Here is a 13,039-nt window from a genome sequence, read left to right on the forward strand (position 1 = left end):
AAGGAATGTTTCTAATATATCAGACAAACTGTTGTAAGCTAGCGATTTCTTGCGAAACATTGACAATCCAGGTGTCTAAGGTCCATAATATTTTAGAAAAGAGGAAAGAAGAGCCCAGAGAGGTACACCTTGTACACCATTCACTAACGCTGTTTTACGAGTTCAACACCGAACTAGTAGTTCCAGTATTTCTAAGATCTTCACCTGACAGATATCATTCAGGGAATGAATTACCGTTTCAGATACTAGTTCACAATAGATTAGCATCGAAAATCTTAAGCTTCAACAGTAGCCACCGATCCTTCGCAGGAATTGTGAGAGAAATAGGGTTGATAGTTCCCCTCAACTACTGAAAAGTTTGTAGAATTTTTGGACGATAACGAGGCAGATCAGTCTTTTACTATAGGGTAGACAAAGCTGACTAAAAACCTTCTACTCAGAAAGGTCTTCATCCTTTGTGAATTGATTAGTTAGCAACAGCAGCTCTCCAGAATGAAATTGTTTATTTCGGCTCTCTTTCGAAAAAATAAACGCATGCACACTAATTTCAAGAAGTTTTCGATCGATTCAATATTCAAAAACATGTCACTACGTATCACCTGTATAGCGTTTGATAAACCGGGATGAACTGCATACAATTATTAATTGCCTTGAAATTAAAAAAAGAATTAACTATGATAAGTTGTGGCATTGCAAATGATCGATAACAAAATGTCAAGAACCGGCTCAAATACAATTAGAGAGATTGACCGGAAAGATGAAAAAACCCAAACAAGATATAGAAGGAAAATAATGCCAACACGACAAGGAATATTGATTTTTCTAAGAACATATGTACAACGGTCAATCGAAGAGACAATAATATGAAAGCAGATTTTCACTATGGTACATAGTACAGCAGAAAGTTCTTCGATGAACACCGATTTTTTATGCTCCTACTCGAAAAATAAAAAGTGATACAATGTAGAAATAAAAAAAAATTAACACTTGACCTAGATTTCCGGGAAACAAGTAATCAGGCGAGATAAGCGAAAAGCAATATTGAAGTGTGACGTTCAAGCCACGAAATAAATCCAGAAATTCGCGCGATCAGCCATCAAAAGGTGGATGAAGGCAGTCGCATAACATTTGGAGGAATAGTTAGGATTCCTTATCAGAAAAAAATTGAACCAAACGATGCGGTGCGGGAGAGGTAGGGCAAGTCATGCATTCTTATAAGATTAATGGAAAACAAACACTAGAAGTGCAGAAAAGTAGCATTTCGTAGGCATTAGTAATCAATCAGCAAAGAAGATAAATTATTTTAAAACACACTTATACAGCATCAGTTTTGGAATGATTAGTGGTCATGAGATAACGATGGCGATCTGCCACAGATCACCGTGCCCTGCTCTCCGTATGTGTACGGTGAAAGGCAAAATACGAAGGGAAGAATCATTTGATGAATAAGTAGGCAAAAGAAGGAAATCGAACGCACAATCTCTGATTCCAAAGAAATAAAACAAATCGACCAGACTGAGAGCATCTCACAATACGTTCATACTTATTGCTTTGAGTGCAGCACAAACTGCGTGCGCTTGCAACTGCACTAATGATCCACATAATATATGAGAGGCCAGTGTACTCATCTTTGAAGCTTTAAAAGTCTGTTAATGGGCAGGAGTTTTCATCCTCTTGAGATGGATCAGCAGCCAGTCTGCCGTTGTTGAAGTCAGAAAAAGTGCGTAAGGCGATGATAGAGAGCGAAGAACAGGGCACAAACATTTAGTCATAAGATAGCACAACATCGACACAAACCTGAAAAAAAAAATCTTGGCAGAAAGTTCTGACAATTCTCCATGGTTTAACAGTAATGCAAGGTTTGTAACTGTAGTGAGCCAGTGAAAATGCAGACAGTATTCAAATCGAATCACTAATATTGACGCTCTTTTCAAAATGCAGTTGCAACACTACGGTTGTTACCTGCTCTGGCAGTTGACGGATTCGCTGGAGGTGTGGCCGGAGCGAAATAGGCGTGGATTTCAACGTGTGGCCGATGGTGCTGAAATAATCGATAAGTCAACATGTAACGAACGTTCCACCACGTGGGTCAAGAAAAAGCGTTGGGTTTGAAAACCTTCTTAGTTTAAAAAAGTAGTACGAATGATACTAACCAAAATGTGATATAGCAGTATTTCGACTTCAATCGGAACCTTGCTGTCAAGAAATGTTGTTGGTAATTTCACCCTTACTAAGGTGCTCTACGAGAACATGTTATTATGAAGTGCTAGAATAAGACGGAGAGGATATTCAAAACTAGGACATTGTGGTGAAAATGCAAGCAGTGAAAATTCAAATGAGAAAAGGGGCAATAAGGGAACAGCGAGCAAAAATCCTCATCATGCGGAAGAATGAGGACGAAAATTAACATATAAATCTGTTTAAAAAAACAATACAACACCATTTCTATACTTTTTTTTTGGCACACACTACATGACCGAAACCACAAATGTTCTTCGTCTCAAGAAGTGAATTCGACGAAGATCAACTAATCAAATTAAAAAATGAGTAGCAGCACCTTAAATCTCTGTATCGCCTCTTTCGACACGTTCTGACAATCGTACAAATCGATCCTCTTGAGCGCCTTTGCATGTCGCATATGTGACAGGGCAGAATCGGTAATTTGAGGACAATTATCAAGCTCCAGGACCTAGGATATTGATAAGCACATATTTGTAAAAACGTACCTACCTATTACTCTTGCAATGCTACACTCACCTGTAACTTGTCTTTATTATTGGTGCAGAGACAATGAATTGACTCGTCCGTTATGAGCTCACAATGGGAGAGACTCTAAAGATACAGTAGTTCTAGATTTTTATGGCCTTGTGTGGATATGTGGGAACGTAGTATCCGAATTCGAGATGAAAAGATTATGCATCTTCAATAGAACAAAAATATCCTTCAAACTACCAGTTGCTCAATGTGTGTCAAGAAATGCAGGAATAAATCAAATGCACCTTTTTCAACGTTTCTCGGTTACTATGATTACAAAATCGAAATGAAAGTGACAAGCTCACCAATTCGGATAAGTTGTTACAATTTGTGCTAAGCGAATGAATAGTCGCGTCCGTAATCAGACTACAATCCTCCAAATCCATACGTGCAAGATTTCTGCAATTCCTAGCAAGTTGTGTGAAGCCGGAATCCGACAGTAAGCTGCAGCCAGATAGTTCGACATCCCTGAATTCTCATAACAAAAGTATAAACCACAAAAAAAGTCACTTTTGTATCATGTGTTGAATACAAGTGCACAAGATACCCAGCAGTGTTAAATCATTTCTTTCAAGAATCTGCCTGATAGTTACCGATTTCGATTGCCATTACGATAATGATATTTCTTTGAAGAATATCAAGTAATCGATAGTCCTCCACAGCGTTTTACCGCTGTATAGTGGCGTTGAGGTGAATCTGGGCACCGAACTGCAACGCACATCGGAGGCACGTTTTTTGGCAAGGTTTTCTAAGCTGAGATTTCCGACTTCCTTAGAAATTGGACGTAAAGCTAAGAGTAAATCACCGATAAGATCAGGATCAATCGTGCGATGAGATTCCCCAGGTAGGGGTTTCGGAAAAAGAAGAGGAAAGTCGATACGAGTGGAGTGACACATTACTTTGGAGAAAAGAAATGCGAACAGAGTTCCATGAAAACCATACGACGACGATAGGACCTCGAGGGTTCGATCTTTCACAAAATCCAAATATCCGTAGAGGATGAAAAACCTACAACTTTACCTACTAGAAGGTTAGTAGCTTGATATTACAGAGTTTTCAACAATTTAAATCTGAATTTAATAGCACTTAAATACCAGAAATGCCAAGACTTAGGACAGGTTGAGGTGAGGACAGGTTTAAGAGATCGTTAGTAACTTCGCGAGGACAGCACTTGGAGAATATACACTTGGCGTAGATCCAAAACGCCTCCACCTTTCGCACCGCAGCACTAATTTTACAGGCTAGAATTGTGGTCCTAAAATCGGCTCCTTCGTAACGCCCACTCGACTACCATCTAACGCCGTCGTGTCACGTGATTTCCTTCTGCTAACTGGGGGTTCTTTCACTCGAACACATGGCGGTCTAGCCTATGTATTGGTCGCCCCACTCCTTACACGAAACAGACAAACACACGAACTCGTGCACTCACTTTCGTTGTTATCCGCAAAAATTTTACAGTCCGTTATAGCGCAAATGCGGTGGGGGCGCTGACGAGGTACCCAAGCGAATTGGGTGCAACCGATGTGTGTGCCAGTAGCAGCTGTCCTGTCCATCCTTAGGCTCCGCCCACCCCTTCCACCTAAGACGCGCATGATATTTCTACCTGGATACCTCCTGACCCTGTAACCAACCACCCTCCAGCAAAAAATATAAAGGATAAAGGATAAAGAATAAAGTGTCTGGCGTTAATCAATCCGTTTGGGATGCGCCACCACGTTCACTTCAATTCAGAATTGTTTGAAGTTTAAGAACGTGTAACTGGCCTATATAATGATTTGCGGGGATAGCCGATGTGTCAGGTCAGTGTTCTTATCCTCTAAGACAAGTCTGGTACCAATTTATCGACCACGGAGGGATGAAAGGGTTGGTGAGCGCTAGAGCGGATTCGAACCTCCGATCGATCGTGCAGATAACGGAACCTCTAACCGACCGACACCCGCCTCTCTAGCAAGAAATACATCATTGCAGAAATCAGATATCGATAAAGTAACTTACGTTAACATTTTGCAGCCTTGTGACAAGGAGATCAAGGATCGATCTGTGACCTGCGTGCAATTTGATAGACATAGATATCGCAAGTGGGGACAACCTCGTGCAATATGCGCCACGGTCTCGTCATTTGCCTGAATTATCGATCATTTTAGGAAGATCCTGTTTGTCGATCTTCTTTTCATTTTTAAACTTAAATAGAACTTACAAAACATGACAGTAAGTTGATAACCTCCAAATTCTTCATATTATCGATTGAATTTGCAAACACTTGTTCAGTGAGCTGCAATGAGGATGACTTCTTAATCGAATGGCTGAAGGTTCTCGCTAACGCTCACCCCTTCACAGCCTTTCATGATCAGTGTGGTAAGATTTTTACATCCGTTTAAAACCATATTTATGCCTTTGTCTTGTATATTGTCACACCAACTAATATTCAAATACTGCAGGTTGGGGCAGCCATCACTGCAATAAATCAAAGTCTTTGCACTTTTTATCACCTGATCTCTTAGTAGGCGAGTTAAGCAAAGAAAACAAAATCAATAGTGTATTTGACGCCCACCTAATATACCTGAGCGCTCGATCCGTGATTGCAGTGCAGTTCTCTAGGTTCAAATGAACCAGTTTATGGCAATGTCTGCCAAGATTCTCGCACGTACTAAGCAGAAATTCCAGAAGATCAATCTGTCCCACCAATTAAAGGCAGGAAAAAAAGAACTTACGCATCTGTCACTCGTTTACATTTGTATAAGCTGAGATGTTCGATATTGGCACATTTGGCTGTGAAAGACCTTAATGCTGAATCCTGAAAATAATGACAAAGTTAGCTTTGAAAAAACAAACAGACTTTGAAAAACTTTGAAAAAACCGCTAAAACAGCTAAGGACTTCTCACCAATAGCTCTCCTAGAATGTTTTATTTCGATGCGATTTTTGCACACCGTTATATTCAACACTCAGAGACCAATAATTTGCCGTCCTTAATGTCATCCAAATCGCCGTACAACCGTCACTACAACGCGGTTGATGTCTTCAATACGAGCTTGGGCTCGAGTGCACCACAATGAAAGCGGTGCGGTGACTCGGGAGACAATAAGGATACAAACGACAATACATAAATAATCTCTCCTTCAAGCGAAGGCTGCGCACCTGTATATTCTCACATCCCTTTAATGAAAGCTTCTTGAGAAATCCGCCACAACGTCGAGCAAGATTTTCAACTGTTGCTGCCTGAATTTGAGATTCTTACTAGAATATTGGAAACATTTTACTGCATAGCGTTTTGGACTTTAGGATACTGTTAATTTCTGAATGTTCTTGATTTTAGAATCACCCGATGAAACATCAAGGCAATTCACTTTTTTTCATCTGAAGAGCATTTTTTATGGCACCCATTTCACGAAGCATAAAGATTGGAAGCAACTGACATATTAACGGTCTGCGCGCCATCTTCTACACTTTAAAGGCATCACTCCACGAATCTGAGGTGGTGCAGATTTCAGGTGGAGTATTCGTATACGGGATGGGAGACTACGGAGGAGGGGGATTCCGTCATTTCTTGTTATTGCCGTAAAAACGGCCCGGAAGATGCGGCGCCGCACAAGACTGGCGCGCTCCAATCGAACCTCTTGTACAAAATGGTGCGCCAAAACGAAGAGGTATCTTCCGGGCCGTTTTTCGGCAATTGGGGAAATGATGGAATCCTCCCTCTCCGTGTCCCACCTGTATAATATCCCTGAATCTGCCTTCTTTAAAATCAGCTTCTAGCAAATGTGGCACCTGCTGACAGTCTATTTTCTCACCATTGGTAGACTAGAATGGAGTGGATGGGTGTGCTGATTGTTAACGTTTTGGAGGGACGATCAGAGAACAGTTATAGAAAACAGCAACTCATTTTTCCATAATACGTCTACCTACTTTACCTAGTGTACTACAATATTCACTTTTGTTTTGATGAACTGCCGCACCTTAACATCTTTCTGGAACGTGAACAAGTCGACCCGCTGCCAATTGGAGCCGTCGAGCGCCAGCACATTCCATAAACGGCATGCTTGTGCGCATCGACATAACGTTTTCATATCGAGATAAGAGAAAATTCTGAAAGAATTGAAAACTTGATGCTGGATACTGGCGGAACAATTTCAATCTCAAAACTATTCGTACTTCGTTATCCATAGAAAAACAAAGATGAAAACGTATGCATGCGAGTGGAATCAGATAAATCATCTATCTAACATCAGTTCATCGATTGAACCTATTTCATTCGCTTATGCTGATTTTTGACCTAGGCCCCGTAGAAAGTTGCTAGTTAGGATTAGCATGCACTAATCATGTATGAGGTAATCATTTGGAGTGCGATTTATTTCCATTATATGTATTTATTGTTAGTTTTCGATTCCAGCAGTGCTTCCGGTGCAGTTCTTTCCGTTTTTTTTTTGTTTTCTTTCTTTTCTTTTTTTTGCTGCAATTTTTTCGTAAGTTCTTTACTTTACTTCTGAAGAGACTTCTTTACTTTCTTCTTTGCTTTCTTACTTTACTTTCTACTTCTTTACTCTCTCTACCTCTACCTACCGATCGCAACTTCGAAGATTTCCGTTGACGCTGCCTTTAATATGAGTTGAACAGCGTTACAAAACAGCAATGCAAAAACGGTGCAGTCAGCTCTTCAACTCACTCAAACGATACATAGCAAAAATTGAGGAGACTGATAATTTCGCAAGGACATCACCTTCAAGAAATGAATGCAGTTGGAACAGCGCTTTCTTTGCAACAAATTCGTCAGAAACAAACGTAGACAGTAGAATGCAAACCTGTCAGATATTTTTTCCCCATATATCGCAAGCAGGTTTACTTTCCCTCCGAACGACACACTCGGAAATATGGAATACCATTTATTAACGACTGAAATAGTTTACGTGGCGGTGTGGTCGTAGGGAACTCCAATTAGCATGTATTGTTGGTCTCGCAGTCAAACGTGGTAGAGTGGTAAGGAAATCCGACGCGTACAATTTTCTTAGAACAGTATGTTACTATTCAAAGAAGAAAATCAGAAATATTTCCAATATGAAAAGAGAACGAAAGAAGATCTTCATCTTTGAACAATGACAGAACCATTTATTTATTCTTTTATACTAGGTTCAATGGCGTGCCAAGAAGAACATTAGTAACAGTAACCCAATCTAAGCTAAACAGAATAAAAACACATTAGAAATTAAAAGCCAATTGTAGATCATTTTCGCATCGTAGGACTCTCAAATTCTTTTTTTTGAATTATAGTATGAAATGTCTACGTTGTTAGGTGAGAAATACGGGCAGTCAACTCTTTTATGTCGAATGCAAAATCATACTGCAAAATGCAAAATCATCAGCGATTGATCTTTGACAGTTTTAATAAAAGTGGCACTATAATGCGCTGCACCAAACGAACAGTGGTGCATCCTGTTGATCGCACAATAAACTTTGTACGCCCTAATCCTAGTTTATTTAACAGCGACTCGTCACTCATTCTTCCCATTTTCTTTTCTCTCTCCTCTTTCCTCCCCCATCCATTTAGGATCCCTTCTTGCTTCTACCCTCTCTTAGGACTCCTATTGGGAAAATCCCGACGCATGCTTGACCCTGTGCCATTCTTTGTAAGTAAAATTCCATCATACGCTTGATCCTGCTTCCGGCTACCTTGTACCATATATTTTATCATGAATAACTACACATTACTCTTTTTTCTGTGTTAGCTCAATTTAGGGCACTCTACACCTTACAGATCAGAGAAGGGAAGCTGTAACCGAACCAAAATATTCCCTTTAAAAAATACATTGAAAAAAAGCAGGAAAACAAAAATTTAGTTTTTACTAAAAAGTACTAAAAATAGGTGAAAAGAAAAGGAAAACTAGAACAGAGCTTGAAAAAGTCACATACAGGGACTTCATTGATTTTCAAACGTCACAGCATCACTCGTACAAAATCCTATCTTCAACAACCACCGAAACCCACCAAAGCTCAAGGCACAAAAATCTCCACAAAACAAAATAAAGCCATCTTACAGAAAAAAAGTGACTGAAGTATCCTGATCCATACTTACCGTAATATAAGCTCCTTCGGTAACACTTTGTTGATTAACGCTTGCTCGCTTGGCGTCGGAGCAAGTGTCGTAATTAAATACATCTAAAAAAAAATGGTACTAACACTACGAAAGTAGTAAAGACGCAGAATAAATCTAAAGATCTCTGCATTGCAAAGAATGCACATTTACGATTATTTGGTCGCACTACTACTAAGCTTTGTTAACAAGGTGTCCGTAATTCTGTAATCAGAGTGGTTCTGTCTTCATTACCTGAAGACGGCTTTCAGGGAAACTATCCAGGAAGACGCGTCCTTCTGCAATATATAGGACACTGAGACATCGACAGCTTTCAGCCCCATCAGTCATAACGACGAAGAAAACTACGCGGACTCGTCCAACAAAATGATATACATTTAACATAGAACTTTTGAGAAAAAAATGTTGACGCGACGCGTTCTCGGTGAAGGTGTGCACTGTGATCGCTCTCTACAGTGGTCTCAAACTCTTCAGATTTCCCTTCTTTTTCCTTCTTGCAGTTATTCATAATTCTTCCTATAACAAGGGATAAAGGATAAAGTCACTGGCGCATCAATCCACTTGGGATGCCCCAACGCGTTTTACTGGAATTCGTAATCGTTGAGGTTTTGGAACGTGTGTGTTGGCGTATACAATGACTTGCAGGGGACAGCCGTTGTGTCAAGTCAGTGTTTTTATCCTCCCAGACAAGTCTGGTACCAATTTATCCACCACGGAGGTATGAAAAGCTTGGTTTGCACTACGGCGGTTTCGAACCCTTGACTGTGTGGCTACAACGAACCTCTAACCGACTGCGCCACACCCGCCCCCAAACTCAGATAAATGTTTCTATTTAAAGTTGGAAAGAAAACTTTGAATCGCTTAAGAATCTGTACTTCTAAATACCTGGTTTTGTTTGGCCTGTATAGTGGGATGCGTTTTCGACTGAGCGGCAAGTCGTTTGCCACGTCGTGAACTCGTTCCGCGGCGATCAACCTTAATAAGAATGTATTAACTTCAGAATAAGGATAGAGTGAACGAGTTTTGCCGCATACGTACAGTACGTCTGGAACAATTAATTAGGACTCATTCGGTAAATTTTCAACCAAGAAGCAACCAAAATTCATTGGAAACGAAGGATTATGCTCTTGAAAGGCTTTTTAAAACACTTCCAGCCAATCTCTATTTACTTATATAGGCAGCACAATCTACAATCGATACAACCATGACAAACTGCTCATATGCAACTTTCACATGCTGCTTCTCCTGATGGACACAAAAGTTGAGGATGTGTCTATAAAGACATGCTCATAGCGAGCTTGTTCAGCACGCTTGACATATGCTCAGTAGCAGTAGTTTCCTAGTAACATTGAATTGTCCTGCTCGGATGGCAGATTTAAACGTAAATAGTCCTGAAGGTTCTAAAAAATCCTGAGGGAAATAAACAAACACTAGTCGTAAAAGTGGTGTAAGTCGACGGCGTCGGCGTCCTCGATGAGGGTATGCACTGAGCTCTCTACAGCGCGGAGAACGCCCAGCACCTCTTTTTCTCTTGATTTTTACAGTTTCCAGCACTTTTTTCTCGTAACAATGCATGAAAAGATTACATAGTCTTAGTTAAATACTGTTCGATTAGGCTATAGTATCTTCTGCTAAAATAGCGCCTCCAAGATTTTGCCTTGCAGGGATTTAACATCTATCCCTTTTTGAGAAATCGCACATGATATTCATCTTCCGCAGTCGATATACGAAGAACGAATTCTGTACGAGATGGATTTCTGCCAACTTTTTGCGCAGCCGTGCATAATTGGTCTTGTACTTAGACCCAGTTTGAGATTTTACTTTGATTCCGATTACAACAAACGCTAATCATGCACATGTACACAGAAAAATGGAACAGAGATCCCTGCTAAGTAAGATCTAAGAGGTGCCCTACCAGCAATACAAACCATGAAACGGATGAAAAAGGACTTTGTTTAGATTATGTAAGCCTATTCCTTCCGTTACTACACGAAAAAAGTGAGAACTATAAAAAACAAAAGGAAAAGCGGTCCGCAGAAAACTCCGCTTTTCCTTTTGTTGTCCACACATTGCAGAAAGCTGAATTCACGCCTTTGTCGCGTCGCGCCGTTTTGTTACAACATGTTTTACGCTGGGGAACGGTGAAGAGGGTCACGGCGGATTCTCCGCGAATGCCTCCGAGACATTACGTGTTCAGTGGATATGCCGGGGGGTACGCGAACATATCTCGACGAGGTCACGCTTCAGTCTTTCATGGAAACGCAGACAACCCCCTTAGATCTTCTTCTGGCCATAGAGATGCTAAGAACTACGGATTTATAAGGAAATATGTAAAGAAAAGTGGTGTCAGTTGCCGAATTTACTGAATAAGCTAAAGAACAATCCAGTTAAACGTACATGCCATTTTGTGTGGTGTTCTAATAAGAGAAAAGGAGCGAGTTTTGTCTAGATATTACCTTCAGTAATTCTAGAAATATTATCAAATGAATTAGGCTATAAAAAAGTTTGAAACTTAAGGATAATCTCTCTTTAGGGCCACAACCCTGTGAATACAAATCAGTGTGTGAGTAAAAGTTGTTGCACGCAAAAAATTCTAATGGAAAAGAAAGAATTGACAGAAAGATAATAATTGGTCAATTAAGGGAGTTGTGCTAATTAACATAAATATTAAATCAAACAACCCTTTTTCCCGTTTTTGGACTTTTACGTCCATTCAGAACTGTTCAAGTTGTGGAATGGTAACAATTCGCTGTCTGGTTCACAGACTTCGACAAATACGAAATGAGTTCAACTGTACATCTGTTATTAGCAACCCATAGTAAGCCTTCCTATTCAGAGTTTAGTTGTACATTGTCCACGAATATGATGACTGTGGTAACCCGCGACTATGGTTAGATATAGTTGATGTAGCCGGATGGTAAGTGTGTAAAACTGTGGGCCACCGCTGCTGAACAGATTTGCTTCTCAAAAAGAAAAAAAAGGAAAAAATCGAGGTTAAAAACAGAGGCATCGACCAGTGATACACCAATGATTCCTCCGCCATAAAATGAGACCTACTCAGAACCACTTACGCAGCTGCGCAAGGTCTTAGGTCGTTTTGACACGACAGTATTTTGCTATATTTTGTTGATAATATTTGCTTCTCATTTCACATCGTCCTCACGCACACAGTCCCGCTTGAATCCTGCAGCATACATGCAGTTGAATTTAAGAGTATAGCTTTCTGCTGGGGAACGTGCTGCGTGCAAAGTCTAGAAGTCCGTCTTTCATTTTTCACCAATATTGTGTCTAATGCAATATAAGAGCACCTAAATTAGAAAATAAACACGCCACAATCCCCTTTTCATTTATCTTGGATATCTTAGATTTGCAGAGAGTCTTTTTTCCTGAATTATTAATGAACAGCAAGAGTGAGAGCAAACCTCCGGCATGCATTCATAAAAAAGACAAGAAGAGTGCAGATCAGCGGCCCTAGTGAAAAGGGTGAATTCTAAATCGATTTACAGCAGAACACTTACCTCCATGTTTTCTATATTGATTCTCCTGAATTGAGCACCGCTCATCGATGCATATCAGACCCTACAAACAAAGGTGTCATCAAATGTATAATCAACATCTGAGGAAAACGAAAAAAAACGTGCAAAAACACCAGGAATTACAAGTATTTACCAGAAAAGTGAAATGGTCGAATGACGGAAAATGTAGTAAAGGAAATAAATAGACTACACAAGAAGTTCAAAAATCTAGTTGTATAATACTGATTTGAGATGCTAAATGCTAGGGAATTCCACACCGATCAACTATCCAAAGTCAGTGAAGCGTCAAAATATTGCCACCCGCAGCAAATCGAACGTGTACTTTGTATTAGATTGAGTCGGAATTACACGGATGATGTGGTATTGATGACTTGTAGAGATCATAACTCAGCAATGAGCTAACATAAATGGACGCGCGGGCTACCGTTCGATAAAGTATAGAGGGTTCTTCTAAGTACAGAATAACAAACACATCGAACTATAATAGTTCCTTTCCTGCCACCATGCTCCTTCAAGCCGTCGCCACTCAACCCCCCGCTACGCCAACTCTTTCTTTGTCTACCAGGCCAATAACCCGCGAATATCAATAGACGTCTATTCTAACGTTCACCGGCTTCCCCAATAGGAAGGCAAAGGTGCGGATGCAGAAGACATCCCTAAACCCA

At 40.2% G+C, this 13,039-nt stretch overlaps 1 protein-coding gene across 1 annotated transcript; it reads right to left on the bottom strand.

The window, feature by feature from the left end:
* Positions 1 to 1,768: 1,768 nt before the first annotated feature.
* On the bottom strand, positions 1,769 to 12,401 carry RB195_008262 (uncharacterized protein; the record flags this gene model as incomplete). The annotated part of the gene is made up of 15 exons (XM_064194681.1): positions 1,769 to 1,797; positions 1,963 to 2,041; positions 2,558 to 2,689; positions 2,758 to 2,832; positions 3,060 to 3,222; positions 4,750 to 4,877; positions 4,952 to 5,026; positions 5,082 to 5,208; positions 5,306 to 5,401; positions 5,466 to 5,548; positions 5,892 to 5,972; positions 6,710 to 6,839; positions 8,821 to 8,903; positions 9,724 to 9,813; positions 12,357 to 12,401. The coding sequence occupies 15 exons, from the start codon at positions 12,399 to 12,401 to the stop codon at positions 1,769 to 1,771; spliced, it is 1,416 nt and encodes a 471-aa protein (XP_064045826.1).
* Between the last annotated feature and the right edge of the window lie 638 nt (positions 12,402 to 13,039).

Source organism: Necator americanus, chromosome III, assembly GCF_031761385.1.
Source record: "Necator americanus strain Aroian chromosome III, whole genome shotgun sequence".
NCBI classification, from domain to species: domain Eukaryota; kingdom Metazoa; phylum Nematoda; class Chromadorea; order Rhabditida; family Ancylostomatidae; genus Necator; species Necator americanus.